Source organism: Anser anser (assembly GCF_964211835.1).
Source record: "Anser anser genome assembly, chromosome: 23".
Lineage (NCBI taxonomy): Eukaryota > Metazoa > Chordata > Aves > Anseriformes > Anatidae > Anser > Anser anser.
The window spans coordinates 712981-737780 of NC_139744.1; the positions used below are offsets into that span (position 1 = coordinate 712981).

General features: G+C 74.9%; 5 protein-coding genes across 7 annotated transcripts; 2 read left to right on the forward strand and 3 right to left on the reverse strand.

The window, feature by feature from the left end:
• Positions 1-1076: 1076 nt before the first annotated feature.
• Positions 1077-3007, forward strand: COPZ2 (COPI coat complex subunit zeta 2). 2 transcript variants are annotated; one of them, XM_083809445.1, is made up of 8 exons: positions 1077-1217; positions 1550-1618; positions 1718-1799; positions 1896-1987; positions 2046-2101; positions 2227-2304; positions 2563-2614; positions 2691-3007. In XM_083809445.1, the coding sequence occupies exons 1-8, from the start codon at positions 1110-1112 to the stop codon at positions 2778-2780; spliced, it is 627 nt and encodes a 208-aa protein (XP_083665571.1). In that variant the 5' UTR covers positions 1077-1109; the 3' UTR covers positions 2781-3007. The 2 variants fall into 2 exon arrangements, with proteins under 2 accessions (XP_083665571.1, XP_083665572.1); XM_083809446.1 differs by having other exon boundaries at positions 1077-1130.
• Positions 3008-5763: 2756 nt separating this feature from the next.
• CDK5RAP3 (CDK5 regulatory subunit associated protein 3) lies at positions 5764-9157 on the reverse strand. 2 transcript variants are annotated; one of them, XM_083809451.1, is made up of 14 exons: positions 9104-9157; positions 8945-9002; positions 8696-8827; positions 8493-8593; positions 8335-8383; positions 8016-8194; positions 7686-7822; positions 7425-7569; positions 7024-7137; positions 6827-6902; positions 6593-6681; positions 6303-6508; positions 6018-6189; positions 5764-5946 (listed from the first exon to the last, which is right to left on the reverse strand). In XM_083809451.1, the coding sequence occupies exons 1-14, from the start codon at positions 9107-9109 to the stop codon at positions 5881-5883; spliced, it is 1530 nt and encodes a 509-aa protein (XP_083665577.1). In that variant the 5' UTR covers positions 9110-9157; the 3' UTR covers positions 5764-5880. The 2 variants fall into 2 exon arrangements, with proteins under 2 accessions (XP_083665577.1, XP_083665578.1); XM_083809452.1 differs by having other exon boundaries at positions 6827-6899; positions 9104-9154.
• A 624-nt stretch (positions 9158-9781) lies between these two features.
• PRR15L (proline rich 15 like) lies at positions 9782-11502 on the forward strand. Its single transcript, XM_083809454.1, has 2 exons — positions 9782-9915; positions 10515-11502. Exon 2 carries the CDS (start codon positions 10528-10530, stop codon positions 10816-10818), a length of 291 nt encoding a protein of 96 aa, XP_083665580.1. The 5' UTR covers positions 9782-9915; positions 10515-10527; the 3' UTR covers positions 10819-11502.
• Positions 11503-12913: 1411 nt separating this feature from the next.
• On the reverse strand, positions 12914-15773 carry PNPO (pyridoxamine 5'-phosphate oxidase). The gene is made up of 7 exons (XM_083809453.1): positions 15379-15773; positions 14707-14831; positions 14540-14639; positions 14364-14417; positions 13966-14094; positions 13771-13841; positions 12914-13686 (listed from the first exon to the last, which is right to left on the reverse strand). The coding sequence occupies exons 1-7, from the start codon at positions 15421-15423 to the stop codon at positions 13521-13523; spliced, it is 690 nt and encodes a 229-aa protein (XP_083665579.1). The 5' UTR covers positions 15424-15773; the 3' UTR covers positions 12914-13520.
• A 153-nt stretch (positions 15774-15926) lies between these two features.
• Positions 15927-24459, reverse strand: SP2 (Sp2 transcription factor). The gene is made up of 7 exons (XM_083809450.1): positions 24319-24459; positions 21591-21666; positions 20016-20969; positions 19208-19502; positions 17153-17327; positions 16875-17068; positions 15927-16528 (listed from the first exon to the last, which is right to left on the reverse strand). Exons 2-7 carry the CDS (start codon positions 21651-21653, stop codon positions 16428-16430), a joined length of 1782 nt encoding a protein of 593 aa, XP_083665576.1. The 5' UTR covers positions 21654-21666; positions 24319-24459; the 3' UTR covers positions 15927-16427.
• Positions 24460-24800: the final 341 nt, after the last annotated feature.

Consider the following 24800-nt stretch of genomic DNA (forward strand, 5'->3'; position numbering starts at 1 on the left):
TGGGACACGCACACGGAGCGCTGCCGTGCGCTGCTGGCGGGCCCCCCCCGCGCCCCACAGAAACACGCCCGGGGAGGGCAGGGGGCTCCCAGCTCGGGCTGGGGCCTCGCAGGAGCTCCCCAGCGCTGGGGCTGCGAGCGGCAGGGCCGGGCCCCGTTTCCAGCTCTCCAGCCCCATTTCCAGCCCCGTTTCCAGCCCCGTTTCCAGCCCCGTTTCCAGCCCCGTTTCCAGCTCTCCAGCCCCGTTTCCAGCCCCGTTTCCAGCCCCATTTCCAGCCCCATTTCCAGCCCCGTTTCCAGCCCCGTTTCCAGCTCTCCAGCCCCATTTCCAGCCCCGTTTCCAGCCCCGTTTCCAGCTCTCCAGCCCCGTTTCCAGCCCCGTTTCCAGCCCCGTTTCCAGCCTCTCCAGCCCCATTTCCAGCCCCATTTCCAGCCCCGTTTCCAGCCCCGTTTCCAGCTCTCCAGCCCCGTTTCCAGCCCCGTTTCCAGCCCCGTTTCCAGCCTCTCCAGCCCCAGCACCACGGCCCCGGCCATGCCCGAAGGCAGGCACGCTGGGGAGCGCACCCCGGCCCCGGCGGTGGAAGCAAACCGAGGCGGTTGGGGCGCAGCCGGTGAGTCACCGGCAGGGCACGGGAGCCCGGGGCAGGGCGGGACCCGGCGTGGTGCCGACCCCCCCGGCAGCACCCGCAGCCTGCACTGGGTGCACCCACTGGTGGAGCCCAAACCTGGCACTCCCGGGGTGACCCCGGGGGGGGGGGGGGGGGGGCTCCTTGCCCCACTGGGTCTGCACCTCACCCCATCGCACCCCCCCTGTCACTGCTCTGTCGCAGTGCCTGTGTTCGTGGGGGGAGTCCTTGGGGAGCGCCCCCCCCCATAGCAGCCAGGCACTGCAGCACCTTGGGGTGCAGGAACCCAGCCTGGGGGGCCCCGTGCCCACCCCTCCCCTGCTGCAGGCGGCCGGGGGGGGCTTTCAGGGGGACACCAGCTGCTGCCGGGACAAGGCCGGTGGCACCGGGGCCAGGGGCAGGGCCCGGGGGGGCCGGGCTGGGCTGGGTGCGGCAACGTCAGCGCCGGGGGGGGCACGGGGGGGCTGCCCGTGACGGCGGAGCCATGGAGCCCACGGGGCTGCCAGTAGGGCTGGGACGGGGGCAGCGGGGACGGGACGGGACGGGGCCAGCCGGGAACTTCCTGTGGCCACCGCAGGACAGGGAGAAACGGGTGGGAAGGGGAGGGGGGAATGGGGGGAAGGGGAGATAAATGGGGGGGGGGAGGGTGGGGGAAATGGGGGAACCCCAGAAACGGTGGGAAATGGAGAAACGTGGGAGTTGGGGGGTGCAATGGGGGGGAGTGGGGGGGAGGTGGGAAATGGGGAGAAACGGGGGGGAGTGGATGGGGTGCAGGGCAGGGGTGTGAGGGAGGGTCCTCAAAAAACAGAGGGGGGGGGGACCCCAGTGGGGTGGGGGGGCTCGGGGGGCACAGGCATCCCCAGGCAGTGCGAGGCAGGACCCAGCTGCAGCCGGCCCGGGGGGGCTGAGCCCCTGTGCCCCCAGGAGCCCTCGCTGTACACGGTGAAGGCGCTGCTCATCCTCGACAGCCGCGGGCAGCGGCTCCTGGCCAAGGTGAAGCTCGGCCCCGGCCTCGCTGCTGTGGTTTCCCCGCTCCGGGGGGGTCGGGGTGCTGGATCCGGCCGCAGTGCTGACCCCCCCCCCGCCTCCCAGTACTACGACAGCAGCTTCCCCACGGCGCAGGAGCAGGCGGCCTTCGAGAGCAGCATCTTCAGCAAGACCCGCGGGGCAGGCAGTGAGCACGGGGGGAGCCTCTGCAGCAGGGGGGGGCTGCAGAAGGTTTGGTGTGCTCGGGGACATCCCGGGGAGACACCGTCCTGCGTCCCCACAGGTGAGATCGCCTTCCTGGAGGGACTCACCGTGGTCTACAGGAGCAGCAGCGACCTCCTCTTCTACGTGGTGGGGGGCCCCCAGGAGAACGAGGTACGGGGGGCTGGGGGGGCCGGACCTACGGGGCCGCGCTGACGCCGCTCTCCCGCAGCTGATGCTGTCGGCTGTGCTCGGCTGCCTCTGCGACACCCTCGGCCTCGTGCTGCGGTGAGTGCCCCCCACCCCAAGGGGACCCCGAGGCAGGGTGGGGGGCAGCTCACCCTGGGTGGCGCCGTGGGCTGGGACCCAGCGAGGGGACACGCGTGGGACACCTCCCGGGGGCTCGCCCGCAGGAAGGACTTGGAGAAGCGCTGGCTGCTGGAGAACCTGGACGGGGCCTTCCTGGTGGTGGACGAGATCGTGGACAGGGGGTGAGGCCGGGGGGCAGCCTGGGCCCCGTGGGTGCTGGCAGTGGGGCAGCCCCAGCAGATGTGGGTGCCCAGCTCGCCTCGTTGCAGCAGCCCCATCCCCGAGCCTTCATCCAGGCACCATAAAACGCCTGGCATGGGGAGGGAAACTGAGGCAGGGCGGTGGCAACGGGGGCGCAGCCGGGGTTGGGGCCAGAGCCGCACCAGGAGCACTGGAGCTGCCCAGGCCCCACGGGACAGTGCCGGACCCGCTGCCCGCAGGGTGATCCTGGAGAGCGACCCGCAGCGCGTGCTGCAGCGCCTGGGCCCACGGGTGAGTGCCGGCCCCCGTGCTGCCCCCCCACCCCCTGCCTCCTCCCCGCCCCCCCCCACCTTCGGCCTCTCCACAGGCCCCCGAGCCCGCGCCCTATGGCTTCGTCCTCTTCGACTACCTGGCGGGCAGCCGCGAGCAGGGGGGCGCGGGAGCCCCCCACAAGTAGAAGCGCCCAGCGGGTGCAGCTCCCCGTCAGCGGCCCCTCGCCAGCTCCCACCCCCGGCATTAAGAACGCCGAGGGAACCGCTCAGCGCTCCTGAAGGGGAACTGGAGGATTCGCCGCCCTCCCGCGTGGCCGCCATGGAGCCCAAATGGCTCTGGGCTGCCCCTGGGCCTCCCGGGGCAGCCCCAGCCGCTCGGCTCCATGCGCCCCAAATAAAGCTGCTGCCCCCAGCTCCTGGCTCCCCTCTCCCCACTCCCTGCCGTCTGCTCCAGGCCCGGGGCTGCCCCCGGTGTTCCGGGCCCGGGGCTCAGCCCTGGCGCGACCCCTCTGGGGGCAGAGGCGACCTCCCCCTGCAGCGCGGACACGGCTCCCTGCGGCTTCACCGCTGCCGCCCGGGGCAGGGCCGCACCGCAGGACCCCAGCGGGTCCCTGGGGGGCTCGAGCCCCGCCGGGGGGTGCCCGCAGCCGGGTGCCCCCCTGCCGCCCACCCGCGGGTGGCTGTGGGCGAGCACCCGCAGGTGCTGCAGATCGCCGGGGCGGGCCCAGCCCGGTCCGTCACGGTCACACGGCACCGGCCCAGGCCCCCCGGGCCCCCCCCATGCACTGCGGGCTGGGAGCCCCCCGGGACCCGGCTCCCCCCCCCCGCTGCCGCCGCCTCCCGCGCGACGCCCCCCGGCCGAGCCCCGGCGCGGTTTTGCATGGCCCCGCCCCTCCCCGGCCCCGCTCCTTATATGGAGCCCGGCCCCGCTCCTTATATGGAGCCCGGCCCCGCCCCCTCCCCGCCCGGCCCCGCCCCTCCCCGACCCCGCTCCTTATATGGCGCCCGGACCCGCCCCCTACCCACCCGGCCCCGCCCCTTCCCGGCCCCGCTCCTTATATGGCGCCCGGCCCCGCCCCCTACCCACCCGGCCCCGCCCCTTCCCGGCCGCCCATTCGCGGTCCTGCGGCGCCCCCTGCCGGCGGCGCGGGGCAGTGCGGGGGGGCCGGGCCGCGCCCCCGCCTCGGGACCCCCGGGGCCGCCCCCCCGCCCCCCCCCCGGCCCCGCGCAGCTGCTCCGCGCCCGCCGTGATCGATGGCCCCGGCCCGGCCGGGACGCGGCGGCCCCGGGCAGCAGCTGGCGGCGCTGCCCCTCCCGGGGGCGGCAGGTGGCCGCGCCCAGCCCCCCGCACGTCTCAGCCTCCCCCCGGTCCCGGGTGGCCGGCGGGGGTCCTCGGACCCCGCGTCCCCTCCCGGGGGACCCCCGAGCTGGGGGGGGGGGCGCGGAAGCTCCGCGGCCCGCAGCTGCCGGGGGCACGGGGACAAAGCGCAGCGGGGCCGGAGGGGCACCGCGGGGCCTCCCGGGAGGGGCTCCCCCCGCCCCCCCCCGCCCCTGCTCGGCCCCGAACCGCAGCCACCGGCCCTGCCCCCCCCGGGCCCCTCTTGCCCCCTCCCGCCCCAGCCCGGGCCCCGCGGCCCCCCCCGAGCAGGGGCAGGGCAGGGGCAGGGCCGGGCCGGGGGGGCGCGGAGCCGCGGGGGGGCGGTGATGGATGGCCCGGCCCCAGCCTGGCAGCCGCGTTTTGTCTGCGGGGTGGGGGAGGAAAAGCGGAGAAAGGGGAGGGGGCGAGAACAGAACGGAACGAAACGAACCGGGACAACACCGGGCCCCGGGGGGGCCGCTGGGGGGGGCCGAGGCTCCGCAGCGTCCCCGCCCCGGAGCTCCCCAGAGCCGCCCCCCCCCCCGGGCCCATTTTTTCCGCCCGTTCCCCCCCCCACGGGCACCGGGCCGGCCGAGCCCCCCCCCCCCGAGGACTCCCCCCCGGTCCCGCTTTTCTCCCTCACGGCCTTTGCCGTTTTCCTGCCCACCCCCGGCCGCGGGAGCTGCCCCGAGCACCCGGAGGCCCCCGGGGCAGGGGGGACGCGGGCTCGGTGCCCCCCCCGCGAAGCACACAGACGTGTCCCCGGTGCGGCGGGCAGCTGTCGCCCCGCTCGGCGTCGTTTTAACGGGGAGATTTGGGGCCCCCGCGCAGCTGCGGCGCCTGCCCTAAGGGGCACCGACGGGGGAAACGTGGCCGGGGGGGGCCGCCGGGGGGGCGCAGCTCGGGCAGACGCCAGCCCCGTGCCTTCGGCAGCCCCCACCGCCGGGAAGCTGCCCCCGAGAGCCGGGCTGGGAGCGGGGAGAGCGGCTGGGAGCGAGCGGGGGGGGACCCTGCGCGGAGCAGGGGGGGACCCGGGGCTGCGGGGGGGCTGCGGGGACAGGCGAGGGCCCCGCGGGGTGAGGGGGCGCTGGGGGCGGCCCCCCCCCGACGGCGCGGCCCCGGCGGTGCCGCCGCGCCCCGCAGCGATGGAGCGAGCTGCTGCGGGGGGGTCGGGGGGGGCAGCTCGGGGCAGGCCCCGAGCAGATGGGCGGCCCCGTAATTGTGATTAATTCCTCCCCGGCAGGGACGCGGAGCAGCAGCCGGGGCCCCCCCAGCGGCGGAGGGGGAGGCGGAGCCCGGGGGGGCCCTGCCCCGCGCCTTTGTGTGCCGGAGCCGCCGCGCGTCCCCCCCCCCCCCGCGCTCCTTTAATCCCCGTTAAAGCCCCGCGGTGCCGCCGGCCCCGGCCCCGCCGCTGCCCTCTGCCCCGGCCGCGGGGGGGGTCAGGGGCCGGGGCCCCGCGGTGGCTAAGGGCGGCTGAAGGCGCTTTGTGCGCCGCGGAGACGGCGGGGCCGGCCCCCGGAGCCCCCCCGCGCAGCCCCGGCGGGCCGGGGGCACCCCCGGCCCCCGCGGGAATTCCAACCACCGCTCACGGCCCGCGGCCCCCCCGCAGCGGGCGGCAGGAACCAGCGGGCCCTGAATCACCCCCCCGCGGCTCCGAGATTAAAATCGAAATTAAATCAGCAGCGGCCCCCCGAGGCCAGGCGCTGGGCTCCGGGGTCAGCCTGGTGCCGGCCCTGGGCTGGGGGCTCCTCTTCCCCCCCCCGCCCCCAAACCGAGACCCCCCCAGGGGCACAGTGAGACACACACGGGGATGGGGCCTCAGCTTTATTGAGCAGCGCCCAGCCCGCGGCCACGGCACCGCTGGGGAGGGACAAGGGGAGCGGGGGCCCAGGACCCCTCGGGGGGGGGGGGGGCAGGACCCCCCCCGCTCACAGCGAGACGCCCATCAGGTTCACCGGCCGCCCGCCGTAGCGCTTGGAGATGTCGGCCTCGATCTGCAGGACAGAGGCCGGGTGAGGGGGGGCGGGGGGGGGGCAGCCGGGGGCAGCCCCGCTCCGTCCCTCACCAGCCGCTGGAGCTCCCTGGTCGTCTCCAGCAGGCGGTCCAGCTTGGGCTCCAGGGCGCCCTGCTCCGCCAGCGCCTCCTGCCGCTTCTGGCTCAGCGCCTCCCTCTTGGCCAGCAGCAGCTCCGCCTGCTTCAGCTTCTGCTGCAGCAGCTCACTGACGCGGTCCACGTACCTGCGGGGGGAGAGGCGGCCCCTCTGTCACCCCCCGCTGCCCCCAGGGGCGCCCCCATCCCGCTGCCCCCGGCCCCGACCCCCAGCTCCCCCCCGTGCCCCCGGTGAGGCGACCTGGGGGAGGCGAGGATGGTGAAGAGGTGCTGCATGCGCCGGGCGCCCAGCTGGCCCAGCAGCGCCCGGGTGCTGGCCAGCAGGGAGCCCACGCGGGCGCTGGTCTGGCCCTGCAGCGCGGCAGGGGCCAGCTGGAACTGGCTGGCGGCCAGGACGTCGGCCTCCTCCTCCATCTCCACCAGGCGCTGCGCCAGGAACAGCTCCAGCTGCGGGGACAGAGCCGCTGGGGGGGGCGCCCAGCACCCCACCCCGCGTGGGGACAGTGCCCGAGCCGCCCCGGCCCTGCTCACCTCCATGAGCTCGTCGATGAACTGGTTCCGCGTCTCGGCGTGCTCCAGCAGTGTCAGGGCCTCAGAGCCGTGAGCGACCCCGTCAGGCACTGGGGGGGGAGCAGAGAAGGGAGGTCCATGGCTCCGACAGCGCCGTTGTGCCCCCTGCCCCCCTCCCACCTTCGTCTCTCCACCCAGGGCACTGCAGGCAGGGGGGGGGCAGGGACCCCCATGCCCCCTTGTGGCCATGCTCACCCTCGGTGCCAGCCTCCAACACCGAGATCTGGGCCCCGTCACTTTCGCCATCACCCCAGTCAATGCCATCGTCCTGCTGCAAAACAGAGGGCACCCAGTGAGGGGGGGCACCCAGTGAGGGGGGGCACCCAGTGAGGGGGGGCACCCACAACCCCCCCGCTGCCCCAGCAGGGCCAGAGCTTGTGCCCAGACGTCACCTGGGGGCTGGGCTCCAGCGTGATGCCCCAGTCGATCTCGTCCTGCGCTCCCCCGCCGGCACCAGCACCGTCGCTTGCCCCGCTGGGCTCCAGCGTGAAGTCTCCCCAGTCGATCTGTGGCAAGAAGGGCAATGACCCCCTGAGCCCCCCCAAACTGTTCTGCCCGTTCCCAGCCGGGAGCCTCCCCCGTTTCTGCTGGAGGAGGCTGCCCCACAGCCCCCACTGTCCCTTGGCCCCGAGACAGCCCTGGCCCCGCCGCTGCACCCTCCCAGCAGGATCAGACGCTGCAGGAAGGCAGCAGGAACGCTGGGGAGAGGCAGATCTCTGCTGGGAGACGCTCACCTCCCCAGCCCGCTGCAGCACAGACCCACAGCCCCCAGCACCACGGGGCCGGCTCGTACCGCGTCCTCCTTCGGCTGCTCCGGCACCTCCTGCACCTCCGGCCGCTCCACCCGCACGGGCTCGAGCCCCGTCCTCCACTCGTAGACGGTGGTGTTGCCTCTCCTCCCCACGTGCCGCAGCAGGGGCAGCACCGGCTCTGCCGAGCTGGTGGGCGCCGCAGGGACGTCGGTGTCAGGTGCAGGGCAGGGAGCCCCCGATGTCCCCCGCCCCAGCAGGGTCCCACTGGGAGACACCCCCAGGCGTCCTGCCCCCGTGCCCACCTCTCGCACACGAACTCCACGCAGGCCTCGTACAGCTCGATGGCCTCGGTGAGCGCGCCGGCTCCCGCCCCGACCTCGGAGAGCAGCGAGGGCAGCTCCTTCACCAGGGCCAGCAGCTCCTGGCGCACGTTGTCTCCCTGGGGAGGGAGCAGGGACGTGTTGGGCTGGGGAAGCACGTGCACAAACGCCCCGGGACAGCTTCACCCCCCGCTCCCAGAGCTGGGCAGGAGCAGAGGCGTCACCCTCCACCCCCAGCTCCCCCCACGGGTAGCACGGTGCTGTGGTGACACCCCTGGGACACGGGGTCCCCACACAGGGCCGGGGACTCACGGTGATGCCGTACTGCTTGCAGGAGGCATAGAAGCGCTCGCGCAGCTCAGCAGCCGCCAGCTGACATTCCTCCTCGCGGCGCGCGAAGTCCTGCTGGGCCTGCTGGCAGCGGCTGATCTGCTTGCGCAGCGCGGGGGCCTCGTAGCTGACGCTGCGCACCAGGAGGCTGGCGAGCTCGGCTGCGGGGCGGCGGCGGGGCCCTGAGCTGCCACGCGGGCCCCTGCTGGCCCCGGGCACCCAGAGCCCTCGGCTGCGTGCGGCCCATGGCAGCCTCCCCCCGTGTGCCCCCTCCCCATCGCAGCCCTGCCCACGGCCCTACCCAGGTAGGTGTTCTCCTTCTCGTAGAGCGCCACGATCTCCTGCCAGTCCTGGAGGGGAGGCAGAGGAGGGGGAGGCAGGGCGGGGGGCGGCAGGGCGGGGGGGGGCAGTGAGCGCGGGGCTGCTGCCGGCCCCGTCCCGGTGCCGGTGCCCGCTCACCTTCATGCGCTGGGACGAGTAGCGCCCGAAGAGGTTCCTGGTGGAGGCCTCGGTGCCCCTGAGGATCTCCACGATGCGCAGGCAGTGGAAGTAGTGCAGGGCTGCCGGGGGCGACGCCGTCACCGGGCCGTCCCCGGGGCCGCGCACCGGGACCGGGGGGAGGGGGGGGGAAGCCGGCCCCCGCCGTGCACGCGTGTGCTCACCGGTGCCTGCCAGCAGCCGCCGGATCTCCGGGTGCTCGGGCATGTCCCGCAGCGCCGCCTCCATCCTCTGCCGCACGGCCCGAGCCTGCGCCTGCCACCGCCGCCCGCAGTGCCGCCGGTCCAGCAGCCAGTCTGCGGGACAGCGCGGGGCTGCGGCGGGGCGGCACCGGGGGGCCGGGGGAGGTGACGGCCCCGGTACCAGCCCCAGCCCCGGCCCCGGCCCCAGCCCCGGTCCCGGCCCCGCCGTACCCAGCAGCTTGCTGGTCTGGATGTCGATGGGCACGTCCCGGTAGTCCTGCGGAGGGGCCTGCGGGCGGCACGAGGGGGGAGGGGGCACCGGCACCGGGCACCGGGACCCTGCCCCTCCCCCTCCCCCGTCCCCGTCCCCGTCCCCGTCCCCGTCCCCACCTGCATCGCGCCCGCAGCCACCGCCGCCGCTTCCGCTTCGCCCCGTCCGCCCCGCCCCCTCCCAGCCAATCCCCGCTCGGCTCCCGCCGCGCAGCCAATCGCGACGCGCCCGGCCCGGCGAGCTCCGCCCCGCCGCCAATCGGGAGGAGGCGGCTCGGGGGCGGGGGGAAAGAGCGCCACGCGCCGCTGTTCTGATTGGCGGGGAGGAGGGGGCGCCCGGCCAATGGGAGCGGGGCGCCGCCGGGAGGTGCGCTCAGGGCGGAGCGCAGCGCGCATGCGCAGTGGCGCGCGGGCGGCAGGGAACGGGAAGGGGGCGGCACCGGGATGGCCCCGCCCCTCCCGGTCAGGTCCCGCCCCTCCCGCCAGGCCCCGCCCCTCCCGGCCCCGCCCCGCGCCCCCCGGGCCGTGCCCCCGCCGCACGTTCCCCCCCCCCGGTACCCCCGGTGCCCCCCCGCAGCACAGCGGGGACCGGGGGGGTCTCTCCGGGCCCTGCCCGGCCGCAGCCCGGTGCCCCCGGCGGCACCGCACCCCCGCAGCCCGCCCCGGGCACGGCCGGCACCGGGGGGCGAACCCCGCCGGGAACCCCCCCGGGGAGCCCGGCCCGGGGCTCGGGGCTCGGGGCTGCCGCCGGCGGGGCCCGGCCACCGCCCCCCGTCATGAATATTCAGCGCAGCGCGGCCCGGCCCCGCCGCCTGCCCGGGCGGGAGGGGTTTGGGCGCGGGTTCACCTTGACTCGCGGCGGGGCAGCGGCAGGTGCGGGCCCTGCCCGGTGTGCCCGGTGTGCCCGGCCCGCGGCAGGGCGGGAGGCGCAGGTACGGGCAGCAGCGAGGCTCTCGGGGGGCGCGGGGCGCCTGCCACCGGCGGTGCCACCGGGTACGACGTGGCCCTGAGGCGGGAAGCCCCGAACCACCGGGGGTTTTGGCCACGTCCTGGTGCCGGGGCTGGGTGACGCGGTGGCCTCGAACACCGGCACTGAAAACATCGCCGGGGGCACGGGGCCAGCGCTCGGTGGCTGGCGGAGCCGGGCGGGGGCCGTGGGGTGGGGGCCGGTGTGCGGGGCCAGCGGTGGCACCGGCGGGCACGGGGCCGCCTCGTCCCCACACCCAGGATGGAGCCCAGGGATCCCCAGCACCGGGACCCCCAGCACCGGGACACCGTCCCCACCCCGGGGCCCTGCGGCCATCCCGCTGCCACCCGCAGCACCGGGGCTGGGACACGGCCCCGGCAGCGGGGACGCGAGGCCCTGGCCCCCACCGGCTCCCGGCTGCTTCCCGGTTCCTGTTTGCTCCCGGGGCCGCCGCCGGCCCTGCTGCGTGGGGCAGCCCGGGGACACGGCAGAGCCCGGTACTGCCGCCCCCCCAGCGTGGCGGCGCCGGCCCCTTCCCGGCCGTAACCCCCCCGTCCCCCCCAGGCGCCCCGCGGCGATGGCCGAGAGCCACAGCTGGTGGAAGCTGACCTTCCTGCGGAAGCGCAAGTCCATGCCCAAGGTGCTGTACGACAGCCCCGACGTCCACGCCGGCGACGGCCCCGAGGGCAGCGGCGAGGAGGGGACGCCTGAGTTCGCCGCCCGCCTGGAGAAGATCGTGGACAAGAGCAGCAAGGGCAAGCACGTGAAGGTCTCCAACTCCGGCCGCTTCAAGGAGAAGAAGAAGGTGCGGGCGACGCTGGCCGACAACCCCGGCCTTTGCACGGGCACCGAGCGGGAGGAGAAATGAGGCTGGGAGGGGGCACGGTCCCGGCGGGTCGCGGCCCCCCTGCCCCCCTGCAGCCTCCCATCCCGCTCGGCTCGGTGCCGGTGACACGACGGAGTGGGGGGGCTCGCTGCGGGGCTGGCCAGACGCGCCCCCAGCACCTCGGAAGGAGAAGTGACTCGGGTCAGACTTTATTTAAGCAGACGGCCACAATCCTGTTTGAGCGCAGCCCCCGTGGGTGCCGGCTGCGGGAGCCCCATCCCTCGGCGCTGCCCCGAGCGCGGTGCCGTGGCCCTGGCCCCTCCCGGCCCCGGAGGTGACACCGGGCAGAGCCCTGCTCGTCCCCAGGGGCTGCCACCACCCCGTGCTCCGGCAGCCCCGCGCACCGGGCCCGTCTGTGCTGATCTTCGCCCCGCTGGATCCGGCAGGACCCGGCCCCGGGCCCGCAGGACAGAGCAAACCCTCGCGGAGCGGCTCCCGCAGGGACCTCGGGGGGCTGCGGTGTCCCCGCGGTGTCGCACCGGGAGCGGTGCCCTGCCCGCCCCGGGAGCTGCTCTTTGCTCCCGGAAGGGGAGAGCCGAGCACAGCCCGGGGCCGGGCCGCCCTCGCAGCTCCTCTCTCTGTTTTTTTCCTTTCCTTTTCTGGGAGCTGCGCCTTTTGTGAGCTCTTGCTGCTGCTCCGTGTTAATAAAGCAGGTCTGGGAACAAAGGGAGCGCAGTGCCCGCGTGCGGCTGCCCCAGGGCACGGGGCCGGTGGCGGAGCTGTGCCATGAGGCGTGGGCAGTTCCGGGCTCCGGGGCTCCAAGCCAAGCGCTGGGCACGGCTCCAGGCCCGCTCCCCCCGGGGAGTCCCCGGCCCCGCGGAGGCACAGCCTCACCTGACCGCGCATGGACCGGGACCGGGCAGCCCCGCCACGCTGCGGGCCGGGAGGGGTGGCCGGGGACTGCCAGCGGTGCTCCCAGCCCGGGGGTGCACCGGGGGCTTGCCCTCCCCCCAGAGCAGCCACACACCTGCAACAAGGCCCCGGCCCTTGTAAAACCCGGCCTGCGCCAGCAGCCAGACCCCTTCCCTGGCACAAAGCCCCTGCCAGGGCAGCCCGGGCTTCCCAGCAGCTCCCGCCCCGGGCTGTTTGCTCACCAAACACGCGCTCACAAGGTGCTCTTTGTCCCCTGCTGGCAGCACCCGAGGGTTCCTGCCCCAAAGGGACGGGGGAAGGGGGAGGGCGCGCGGCCGGCACCCACCGGCTGGGTGATGCCCGTTACGGTGGCACCGGGGCTCCCAGCACCATGGGGGCACGTGGGGTGGGGAGGTCGAGGTCTCGGGTCACCCTCTGTGGCGGGCACCTGCGGAGCTGAACAGACCCCCACCGAGCCCCCAGCCTTGTAGCGGAATGTGCAGCCGCCTCCTTGAGGTGCTGCCGGCCCCACGTCCCCTCCCACCCCACCCCGGCTGTCGGGCACCACGGCCGCACCACGGCGACCAAGGGAGTCAGGTGAAGGAGGCACCGGGGCAGGGGAGGCACCTCGGACAGGCACCGTGCAACACAGCAGCCACACGTCCCGTCCCGTCCCATCCCATCCCCACCCCATCCCCATCCCCAGGCTGCGCCACCTGGCCGGGCTTGGCCCAGCTCCAGGGGGTTCCCGGCTCTGGCACAGGACCCACGACGATGCCAGCACACCTGAGCCCTGCGGGGACGCGGGGCATCCCTGGGCTGGGCAGGGCCAGGGAGCTGCCGAGGGGGCAGGGGAGGTGCCACGTCCCACTGGGGGCTCTCCCCCCTGAGCGGCTGGCGGGCTGCACGCAGCCCTGGGGGCTCTGCTCCACTGCAGGGGACCCCCGGCTGTGGGACCACCGCAGAAGGCCCCGGGGACCTTCCCGCCCCGCTGGCCAAGGCCGCGCGTCCCCACGTTGCTCCTCGGCAGGGAACAATCCTGCCCCGAGAGCAGCACCTGGGCGCACAAACACCCGGAGCTGGAGAGGGCGAAGGTTATCGGCGCCCGGTTTCACTGGGACGCGGCCCGAGAGCAGGAGCGGTGCCGGCCGAGGCGGCAGCACCCTCTGCCGGGGAGCGCAGCCGAGCTCTGCTGGGTAAAGATTAACCCACAGCCACGCACGGCTCCGCTCGATCGGCATTTATTGCTCCCGAGCAGGGAGGAAGCAGCGCAGGAGCAGGCAGGGCACAGGTAGGGGCCCAGCGCCCCGCCGAGGCAGGGCACGCAGGAGACAACACGCAGCCGGCCACGGATACCCGCGGTGACAAAGCCACAATGAAATAAATTATCGCACGGACTGAGCGAACGGCGCGGCTCTAGCTAAAACACGAGGCTCGATTGGTCCCAGCAGCACAGGATGAGGACAGGGGATTCACAGGGCTCTTTCCCAGTCCCCAAGTCATTACCATAATTAATTAAGTCATTACCATGATTAATTAACCACCAGCAGCCCCGGGAGCAATTGCTCCCCACATGCTGACAGGGGGAAGCAGGGGGGTTGTGGGACCGGCCAGCCCATGTCTGCAGCAGACACGAGGGGATTGCAGGGTCCTGGGGCCGGGCTGGGCTCCCGGGCACCCCGAAGCCCACCACGAGTTTCTCTGGCAGGGCAGAGCGAGGCCACTGCTCCCGGGGCATGGCGGGGACACGGGGGGGACACGGGGGGGACATGCAGCAGACTTGGCACAGGTAACGCCGCCGATCGGGCGAGCGGCCGGGCACAGGCGCAGCCTCAGGGGGCGAGGCGCTCGAACACCCACTCGCCCTCGCCGCGCCGCGTCATGGGCCCGGGGGGGTCGGCGCCGTCCCGCAGGCGCCGGAAGACGATGCGGTCGTGCAGGCGGTTGGTTTGGCCCTGCCAGAACTCCACCACGTCGGGCTGCAGGATGTAGCCTCCCCTGGGGGGGAGACGCGGGCGGTGAGGGGGCCCCGTGGCGCGGCACGGCCCCGGGCTGCTCCCGGACGCGCACCGGGCGGCTCACCAGTCCTCCGGCTTCGGCACCGGCGTGTCCCGGTACTTCTCCTCCAGCTCGGCGTTCCTCTTCATCAAGTACTGCGGGGAAGGAAGCGGACGGGGCTGGAGCGCGGCAGGGGCAGGATCCCAGCTGCTGACGGAGCCCCGGCCCCGCTGGTCGCTCCCCGCACTGCTGGGGACCGGCCGGCCCCGTGCCGCTCACCTCCCTGTCCGGGATGACGGTGCTCTGCCGGCTGGCGACGGCCCCGATCTGGCTGCTCTTGGGGCGGGAGTGGAAGTACTGCTCCGACTCCTCCTCTGACAGCCGCTTCACCGAGCCCTCGATCCGCACCTGCACGGGGTGGCCTCAGGCGGGCTCGAGCTGCCCGCGGGCCCCGGCAGCCCCCAGGCGAGGCCCCGCGTCGCTCCCCCCACGTCCCCACCGCGCGGACGCCCCCGTCCCGCCTCACCGCACGGGGCCCGTCCCTCACAGCCAAGCAGAAGGGGCCGGGACCCATCCGGAGAGCCCAAACCCCGACGCAGGAGCCCCGGCTCCCACCCCGCAGGGCTGAGCCCGCACCCAGGACGTGGCCTCGTCCCGCCGCCGCCGCCGGCACGCACCTGGCGGTTGAGGGGCTCCCAGTAGAAGACGAGCGAGGCGAAGGGGTTGGAGTCCTGCGGCGGAGCGGAGCCGTCAGCGGGCGGGCGGCCCCCGGGAGCGCCGCCACAGCGGGGGGGAGACCCGGGGGGGGGGCCCGGCCCGCAGCCCCCCCCCGCCCCCGGTGCCCCGCGCTCACCAGCTCCCTGCCCTTGCGGCTCTGGCGGTTGGTGAAGAAGCGGAAGCCGTCCTGCCCGAAGCCCTTCAGCAGCACCATGCGGGCCGAGGGCTTCCCGTCCCTGCGGCGGGAGGCGGCGGCGGTGAGCGGGCGGCGGCGGGACCCCCCCCGCGCCCCCCCGGCCTCACCTGCTGCAGGTGGCCAGGCACATGGCGTTGGCCTCGCCCACGGCCGGGCACCGCAGCGCCTCCGCCAGCCAGGCCCCGAACTGCGCCACCGGGTCGCGGGAGGCCAGCTGCCGCTCCTCGAACGCCTGGGGGGGGGGCCGCCGTCAGCGCCTCGAGCGCGGACACGGGGCCTGCCCGGGCCCAGCCCCGGCCCGCCGGTGGTCCCCCGGTGACCCCCGGTACCCCTCAGGCCCCCGGTAACCCCCTGGCCCCACCGCCCCCGGCCTCCCGGTGCCTCCCGGTAAACCCCGTTACCCCCGCCCTCCCTTGTCCCCAACCCCGGTCTCCCGGCGGTCCCCCAGTGACCTCTGGTACCCCCCGGTAACCCCTGGTACCCCCCCGGCCCCGTCGCCCCCAGCCTCCCGGTGTCTCCCGGTACCCCCCGATAACCCCCTGGTACCTCCCCGACCCCACCGGCCCCGCCGCCCCCGGCCTACCTGTAGCCCCCCGGTAACACCCCGTTACCCCCGCCCCCCCCCGGTACCTTCCAGTACCCCTCGGCACCTCCCCGGCCCCGCCGCCCCCGGCCTCCCGGTGTCTCCCGGTAACCCTCCGGTAACCCCCCGCTCCCACAGCCCCCCCCCCCCGTTATTCCCGGTCTCCCAGTGCCTCCCGGTAACCCCCGGCCCCCACCTCCTCCGCCCCCCGGTAGCCCATCCTCATGGCCCCCAGGTCCATGCCGACGCAGCCCGAGCGGGGTCACCCCGCGCCGACCCCCCCCCCCTCCCGCGCCCGCCGCCGCCCCGCCCCGGGGCGTGGTCGCGTGCACGCAGCCAATAGGGAGCCGCGTCACGGCCCCGCCTCGGCGGAGGGCGCTCGGCCAATCGGGGGCGGCGGCACGCGCAGGGCCGGAAGCGGCGCCCGGGTGTAAACAACCCCGGGAGGGGGGGGCCTTAAAGGCGCAGCGCCCCCGGCGGGGGGCACCGGGGGGGGCACCGGGGCCGGGCCGTCGGGAGCAGCCCCGCCCCCTCCCCCGGTACGGCCCGCGTAGTGGGGGGGGGGCACAGCCGGTGTGGAGCAGCTCCGTGAGGCCGGAAACGGGCTGGGACCCGCCGGGGTGGGCGCACAGCGGGGGGGGCCGCCGCCTTCAACGCTCGGGAGTAACGGGGGGGGGGCGGCGGGGCTGAGGGAGGCGGTGCCGGGAGGGAGGGGAGGGGGGGTGAGCGCGGGGGGGGGGGGGACAGGCGCTGGGGGAAAGACGTGGGCGAACCAGAGGGAGTCAGACCGGGGGGGGCCGCGGGAGCCCCGAGCGGCGCCGCCCGGCACCGACCGCACACAAACCGGGGCCTGGCGGCGGCTCGTCCGCACTGCGCTGTTCGTTTATAGCTTTAAATATAAAGGAGGAATGTGCTGCGGGGCGCTCCCGGCCGGCCCGCGGGGCCGCGCAGCCCCCTGCGGGCCCGCCCCCGCCGGGCTCGGGGCCCTGCCGGGCTCCCCGCGCTGCCGGGCCCCGGGGGGTCCGCGAGGGGTCGGCCCCCGGCGCCCCTCCCGCCGGGCGGCTCCCGCGCGGGGCCCGGCGGCGTCCCCGAGGTCTGTGCGGGAGGGGGGGGGGCGCGGCTGCCCCCGGCCGGCGGGCGGGAGCCTGGAGTGCTGCGGGGGCGGCGGGGGCCCGGGCCGGCGCCCGGTCGCTGTCCCCGTGCCGCGGCCCCGCGAGGCCTGTCCACACGGTGCGGGTCCCGGCCCTACAAGTTCTTGGTGACCAGGTGGGTTTTGTAGTGCTTCGTCAGGTGGTCGCTCCGCATGAAGCGCTTCTGGCACTGCGCGCACTCGAAGCGCTTGTCACCTGCGGGGCAGAGCAGCGGCCGTCAGCACACGCACACCCCACTCCCAGCCCCGGCGCCCCGGTACCGGCCCCGGGCAGGGCTGCAGGGACCCCGGGGGGCGGTGACGTGCCCGCACCACGTCCCCCTGGCAGCCCTGTCACCGCTGTCAGCGGGGGCAGAAAGCCCCCGGCTTCCTGGTCCCTCCCAGCAGCTCCGCCACATCCCAACAGCGGCTGCTGGTGGCCCGAGCCCACCCAGGCCCTCGGCTCAGCACCTGGGGTCCTCGCGAGGCCGGTCCCTGGGGGGAGCTGGGCTGCAACCTGGGGGCTGCCCTGGGAGGGGGGGGCCGCACGGGGGGGCACAGACCTGTGTGGGTGCGTGCGTGCCGCTGCAGCTCGTCGCTGCGTGTGAAGCGCTTCCCGCAGAAGACCCAGTTGCAGACGAAGGGGCGCTCGCCCGTGTGCAGGCGCACGTGGGCGCGCAGCAGCGACGTCTTGCGGAAGGTCCGCCCGCACTCGGGGATGTGGCAGATGTGCTTCTTCTTCCCCTGGTCCCCCGGCCTGGCGGGCAGAGCGGGAGGGTGGGCGTCAGGCGCGAGGCGGCCGTGGGACCCCCCCCCCGGGGCCGCCCTGCGCCCCCCTCACCTCTTGTCGCCGTCCTTGCAGTTGGGGCAGGTGCAGGCCATGCGGCGCCGCTTCTCCCCCGGCTGCGCCTCTCCCGCCAGCGCCTGCTCCATCTGCAGCTGGATCTGCGTGGGGCTCAGGCCGCTGATGGTCAGGTTGTTGCCGGAGACGTTCTGCACGGTCAGCTGCTGCTGCCCTGCGGGGGGAACCGGGAGTCAGGCGCTGCCCGGCCGGCCCCCGCGCCCGAGGGGCCCGGCGCGGCTCTGCGAGGGTCCCGCCGAGCCCCTGCGGGGACGGGACGGGAGGGGACGGACCCCAGGCAGGCTCCCCGGGCCCCGGCGCCCCAGCCCCGCATGCGGCACTGCCCCGGCCCCGCCACGTGCTGGCCCCGAGGTGGGCCGGTAAGTCCCTTTTTTTCTGAATATACTGTGCGGTTTTTCAAAGTTTTTGGTTTGACCCTTCGGGGTGGGGAAACGGCCAAAGAGGAAACAAAAAAGAAACTTTGAAAAAACGTGCAATATATTGACCAAAAAAACGGGACTTACCCCGGACCCTAAGGGCCGCTCCACACTCGGGCACTCACGGAGGCGGCAGCCGGGGCCTCGCACAGCACCCGGCGGCCGTGCGGGGGGCTGCAAAGAAGAAGACGGGGTCAGCGTCAGCAAGCTCGGGGGCAGCAGGCGAGGAGAAGCAGGGGGGGTGCGGCGGCCGAGCGAGGAAGGGGTCTGCAGGGAGGGGGCAGGCAGAGCACAGGTGCCTCCAGCTGCACCTGGGGAGGGGCAGCGCTGCGCCGAGGGCCGGGGGCCGCCTGGCAGCCCCGCCAAGCGCGTCCCCGCTGAAGCCGGGCCCAGGCTCCGCGCCCGGGGCCGCAGGCAGCCGGTCCCACCGGGCCCCTCCTGGCCGGGGCTGCGGCATGGCCCCGCGGCAGCGGCGCAGGCAGCAGCGGCATCTGCCTGAGCCATCTCCCCACGCTCGTCACGAAGCAGCAATTAACCCCCCCCAAAGCCACCCCAGCGATGGCGGCGGCGCGCTGAGGAGCCCTGAACCGCACCGCAGCGCGTTTTATGCTGACACCGTTGGGTTGAGCAAGAACCGGCAGCTTCCGAGCGCCAAACCCAGCCGGGACTGCTGCCGGGTCCTGCCGGGAGAAACCGCGGAGCGCCAGCAGGTCTCTCTGGATGGCGGCGCAGATAAACGCTCCCCAGACGCGGCCTCTGCCCCCAGCTCCCCGCAGCCGCCGGCTCGGGGCCGGGGCCGGTGTGCCGGGGCAGGCCGGGGCGGCCGCGGGGATGTGCGGCTCGGGGCAGGCGATGGGGAGCGGGGCGTGCCAGGGCTGCTCGAGGGGCTGGGGCTGCGCCTGGCTGCTGTGGGCTGCGGGAGGCACCAGCCCCGGGGCAGCGGAGGGGCCGGGCTCGCTCCCAGGGAGCGGCGACGCCTTGCGGCAGAGCCGGCGTGTGCGGGGGCAGCTCTCCTGCTGGGCCTGCGGGAGCCCGGAGCAGCAGCCCCCCGCCAGGCAGCACGGCAGGTGGGAGGAGGTGTCCCCGCCACAGGGCCGGGGCTGGCGGGGCTGTGTGGGGTGGGGGCCGCAGGCCCAGAGGAGCCCCCAGTGCCCTGCGCCCCCTGCCTGGGGGTCCCTGCCCTCCCCGAGGCACACGGCTCGTCCCCGGGGCCGGGCAGGGCTCGGCCTCCCTGAGCACAGCTCAGGAGCGAGCAGCTCGCGGGGCTCCTGGGCAGCGCTGGGACGCGTCCCGCAGCCCCGTGGGACCGGCACCACCGGCGGGGGCTGCAGCAGCTGCTCCCCCCGACCCGGCCACCGCGACGGGCTTGCAAGCACCACGTGGAGCCGCCGGGACGCCTCCCCGTGAAACACCCGGGGCCTCCCGCAGCGCGGGCAGCGAGAGCGGCTGAGGACAGGTGGCACCGAGCAGCGCCCAGCCTCGGGGCTCCAGGGATCTGCTTACGGAGCCGCCGCGCCCCGGCTGCGCAGCGCTGCGGGGGGCTCTCTGTGCCCCCGACCTGGGAGCTGCCCGTGCCCCCCCGCCCCCCCCCGCCCGCCCGGCGCAGCACGCGGCCCACCTCCGCTGTTGGTGATGGTGACGGGCACGCCCTGCACTTGCACGCCGTTGATGTTGATGGTCTGCATGGCCTGCGCCGCGGCCGCCAGCTGTGCCGCGCTCAAGCTGATGACGCCGCCGGCGGGGGCGATCTTGGGCAGCGGGCGCTCCTTGCGCGTGGCCGGCTTCTTGCCGCCGCCCCCCGGGCTGCGGGACGCGGGGCTGCTGCAGGACGTGCCGGACGGGGCTACCGTCACGGCGGGGGCTTCCTGGAGCAGCACCGTCTGCAGCTCCCCCGACGGCGTTTTGAAGTAGACCTGGTGGGAGGAGAGGAGGAGTGAGGCCCCCCGGCCGCGAGCCGCCCTGCTGGGCCCGCACGGCCCCGAGCACGAGGAGCTGCCCTGGCCCCTGAAGTCCGCGGGCCTCCCGCAGACGAGTCCTGACTTGGCACGGCAGCAAAGGGCTGCTCTGGCCTCGCAGCCCGGTTCCCCAAGGCAGCAGCGCAGCCCTGCGGCCCGTGAGCCCGCTCCCTCCCCTCCCCGCGCTTCCCGAGCCTCCGCACAGGCTGGGTACGGGCCCGAGCCGGCGCCACAGCGGAGCCTTCAAGGACGCGGTGCTCCTACGGGTCCCGCAAGAGGAGGCGGACGGGAGGAGAGGCCTCACAGAGCCCCACCGGGGGAGCAGCTGCGCTCCCAGCCCCCCCGAGACATCGGAACCCGCGTGAGCGACGCCTGAACCTGACGCTAAGGCGGGGACGCCGGGTGGCTCACAGAACCCCTGGTCCTTAAAGGTGGGCGAGGGGCAGAGGGACACGGCAGAGGGCGGCGTACCTGCGTGGGCGCGGGGTCCGTCGTCTGGATCTGGAAGTTCTGGGAGGACTTCTGGGGGACGGTGGGCAGCGTGGCGGAGGCGGCCTGCACCACGCGCAGGGCCTGCTGCGGGATCTGCACCACCTGCGGCTCCTGCTTGGGCTGCACCACCTGCACCTGCTGCACCACGGCCGGCTGGCCCGAGCCCGGGCTCTGCACGATGAGCAGGTTGTTCCCCGCCTGGATGATGTTCTCCGCCGTCGTCTCGATCAGCACCGTCTCCACCTGCTCGGCCACGGCCACGGCGGCGGGCTGGCCGGGCGACGCGGCTTTCTTGCGAGGCTTTTTGCCGGGCTTCGAGGGGCTCTCCGCGACGATCTGCGCCTGCGCGCCCGGCTCCGCTGCGCTCACCAGGTTGTTGACGGGCAGGGCGAGCGTCACGTTGCTGCCGCCGGGCAGCTTGACGACGCTGCTTGCGCCCTGCACCGGCAACGCTGCCCCCTTCTGCGCCGGGGCCGGCTTGATGGGCACGGGCTTGTGAGAGGCCGAGGACGGGGCGAGGATGGCCTGGTTCGCGCCCGGAATTATCTGGATCTGGTTGGCGAGGTTGGGCTGGACCTGGATGGTCTGCGCCCCCGCGGGCTGGATCGGGGGCACCGCCTGGTACTGGATGTTGGCGGCCGCGCGGGGCCCCTTGTTGATGACGGCCGGGTTCTGGATGGCAAAAACCAGCTGCCCCCCGGCGTAGGAGGTGCCGACCTGGGAGCCCTGGAGCTGGAAGAGGTTCCCCTTCGATGACAGGATCCCGAAGTTGTTCTTCCCAGAGCCCAGAGGGAGCGGAGCAGGTTTGATGGGGACGAGTTTGCGAGGCGTTGGCTGAGGAGGGGCAGGAGGAGTCACGGCGGCTTCCACGGCAGGGGGGCCGATTTTGCTACATGTCGCTGCGAGGAGGGCGAGGGGAGACGGCTGCGAGTCCTGGGAGGGAGACGGGCACGTCAGGGGGGGGCTGGAGCCGAACGGACGCGAGGGCGAGTCCGCCAGGGGAAGGCTACACGCTGCCGAAAGTAACGCAGCCCGCGCCCGTCAGACACCTCATTAAGCGAGCAGCTTAATTACCCGCACCACGTGAGCCCCGCGCTCGCCCCAGCCGTGCTACTTTTAGCCACCGGGACGGCGGCTGCCTTGTAATCGTGTGTCTGCGCGCTCGCATCCTCCATGAAGCCGCACACGCCCTGCATGTCTGCTGCTGCTCACACCGCCCCTGCACGCCCCTGCAGCGCTTCACACCGGTTTTAATCCCCTGGCCGCCTCGTGGCAGCAGCAGCTAACGAGACCCCAGAGGTCCTTAGGGAAGGCACAGCACGGGCAGGGGGCACAGCGCCACGGGCAGGGGGCACAGCGCCACGGGCAGGGGGCACACCGCCACGCAGCCGCTGCAGGAGCCAGCGCTGGGCTGGGAACGGGCCCCGAGCGCGGCCCCCCCGCCTGTCCTGCGGGCAGCCTCCTCCCGGGGGCAGCAGGGGCCGCCCCGGGGCTCGCTGCCAGCGGTCCCGAGCCTGGGGCACGGCGCGGAGCCCGCGGCGCCCCCGCGCTCACCTGTGCGGAGGAGGCGGCCGGCTGCAGGTACTCGCTGGGGCTGACCGCGGCAGTCGCAGCCATGCTGTCGCTCGGTCTGCGGGAGGAAGCAGAGGTGGGGAGTGAGGCCAGCAGCGACACCGCGGCTCCTCGGAGCGCCCAGCCCGGGCCCCGATGCCCGAGGGGCTCCCCCAGCATTGTCCAAACCCCCCCAAGCCTGCCCCCAGCCGGGGCTGGAGAACCCTCACTGCGTTGCCCCCTTCCCCCGTGCCTGCCTTCGGCCTTCGCTGGCCACCGAAGGCAAATGGTGGCCACAGCGAGCGGCCGACCACGGGGCACCAGGCACCGGGCCGAGGCCCCGGTGCGTTTGCTGCTGTCCCCGCACGGCCCCGGGCTGCCGGGGAGCACCGCTGCCCTGCAGAGCCCCCCCCGGGGGCGGCCTCCCAGCACCCAGCCCGCGCCGTCCCCCTGCCCCTCGTTTTTGCAGCTCGGGGAACCTCCGAGGGCAGCGTTTTGGTGCGGGCCGGTGTTTTCCCAGGCTGGAAAAACATCATTTCAGTTATTTCGGTGTGCTGTTGGTGCTGAACGTCGGCGAGTCGTTACGTAACGAGAAGGTCGTGTGGGGGAGCAGCAGAGCCGCCAGCGGGGCCCAGGGAGGCCGAGAGCAGCCAGCGGCGGGGCAGGGGCAGGGGCAGGGAGCCGAGCCCGGTCCGTCACGCTGCCCTGCGCCGGGGGACGCTCCGGGGGACGCTCCCCTTCCCCACAGCCTGCTTGTGCAGCTGCCCGGGCTCAAGGGCTGCGCCCTCCCGCAGCGGAATTAGGGCAGCGCCGCGGATTAGCAGCCCTGACTACAAAGGGCAGCAGCACTGAGCTGGCCGCAAACATCAGAGGGATGCCAGCAGCCGCACAAACAAACCCGGGCCGGGCCGGGAGAAGCCCCGTGTCGCCGCAGCGTGAGCCCCACGCGTTCCTCCCTTGTACCACTCGTGTCCGACCCAGCCGGGACAGCGCCCGGCCTGAGGCCGTAACGCGGCCCCCCCACTGCACGGTGCTGCCAGGCGGGCACCAAAACTCGCGGCTTCCCTGCCCCTGAGCCCAGCCGGGCCCCTCTCACCAAACACACCACGAGCCGCCGCTGGCTGCGGGCACGCACAGCTCCGCGCCCCACGGAGAACGCGCCGAGCATCGGGCCCAGCTCGCCCCTGTGGCCCCAGGGCTTCCCTCGAGGCAGTGAGGGAGCAGCGACTCGTGAAATTCCCTTTCTCCTAGCCACCTTCCTCCTTCCTCCACCTGTCCCAAGCGCAGTTCTGTGCCTTGGCCTCTCCCCCTGCCCTTCACTCCCTGGGAACGGCCTCGCATACCGGCCGCCTGCCCGCACACCCCGATGGCACCGTGAGGGGCTCCTGGAGCCTGCCGGGAGCTCGGGGCACGCGGAAGGAGCCCCACAGGGCTCCAGCTGTGGAGCCGCAGGAGGAAACTTCCCGACCGTGCAGCTGTGGGACCCCCGGGCAGCGAGGGAGCACAGCGGCAGCTGCAGCGCTCCCAGCTGCACAGCCAGGAGGTTTGCTCGGAGGCAGCTCCCTCGCTTCGCACAGGAGTTTATTTACCTCGGACCCCGTGCTGTTATCTGCGATATTGTACGGGAGATACAGGGGGGAGAGCTGGGGGAGAGCTGGGAGAGAGCTGGGGGAGAGCTGGGGGAGAGCTGGGGGAGAGGTGCTTTCCCTGCACCCCGGGTCAGGGCCAGGGAGGCGAAGGCGGGTGGGCAGAGCTGCAGCCGCCGGGGGAAGTTGCATCTGCTCCAGAGAGCGGCGGGCAGCCTGGTCACGGCCGCCTGGTCACCGCCGCCTCGTTACCTGCGAGGAGCCTCCCCGACGGCCCCGCCCCGACACGGGGAGCGCCGTGCGGCGCTGCGCAGCCCCCAGCCCTCGGGGCAGGCGGCCCGTCCCCAGAACGCCCTGCCCGGGCTCCCGAGGACCGCGCGGAGGCGGCTGCGCCCCGAAGGGCAGCAGGGCCCCGGCACCGTTCCCACCGCGCCCCCCGGCCCGGTGCTGCGTAGCGCGGGGCCGCTCCTCCCGGGGCGAGCAGCCAGAGCTGCCCCCGGGGGGGGCACAGCGGGCATGGCCCCGGCCCTGCCCCCACGTCCACCGGGACTGCCCCGGGCCCGAAGGGCTCAGCGAGGCCCCGCCGGGCGGGCGGGCGGGCAGCAGCCCCGGCCCGGTGTTAACTCGGCGTCGGCTCCGGCACCCGCGGTGACTGTTACGGGCGGGCACCGGGCACCCCGCGGGGCACACCGGGCGGGGCTCCTGCCGGTGCCGTCGCTTTAACGCCTCAGGAGCCCCGAGGGGGGCAGGTCCCGGGAGCCGCCGCAGGCCTCGCCCCGGGCCTGCCCCGGTTCCGCGCCCGTCGCCTGCCCGGGACCGGGACCGGGGGGCTCTCGGGGGGGGGGGCGGCGCCAACCCCCCCGGCCCCGCCCCGGCCCCGCCCCCCGCGGCCCGCCCCTGCCCCGCCGCCCCGGCCCGTTCCCGCCGCGCTCCCCGGGGAGGCGGGACGAGCCCCGGGCCCGCCCCCGCCCCCGCCCCGCCGGGCCCCGGAAGCGCCGCCCGCCCGCCCGGCGCGGGGAGGGCGGGGCGGGGCGGGCCGCGGGGGCCTCACGCCTCTTCCGGGCCCGGCACCGCCGCCGCTGCCGCCCCTCCCGCCTCCCCCCCCCGCCCCGGCGCCCCCGCCCCCGCCGCGGGCCCGCACAGACCGGCCGGGACGGCGGCGGCGGCGGCTGCGACCCCCTCACGGCGCCATCTTCCTCCTGCGGGGCTGTCCGGGCACCGCCCTGCGCGCCCCGCCCCCTCTGCGGCCTCCGGCCCAATCCCCGCCCGGCTCTCCGGCGCTCCGGCCAACCGGCGGCGAGGGGCTCGATCGGCGGCCAATCCGACGCGCCCGGCCGCTTGACGGGCGGCTCCGCCGAGCAATGGGGCGCGGTGATGGAGGGACGGCTCCGCCAATGGGCGCGGGCTCCCGATGTGACGGACGGAAGAGAAGACCCAATGGGAGGGCGGAGCTTTGATTGACAGCTCTGCCGCTCAATGAGAGCGAGCGCAGCACGTCCCGGTCCGCGGACTGACTGCCAAGCTTCCGAGGCGGGGAGGCGGGCTTCCTCGGGGGCGGGAGCCGCATGGCAGCACTCTCTGATTGGTCGAAACCCGGCATGACTGACAGGCGGGGAAGCCAATGGAA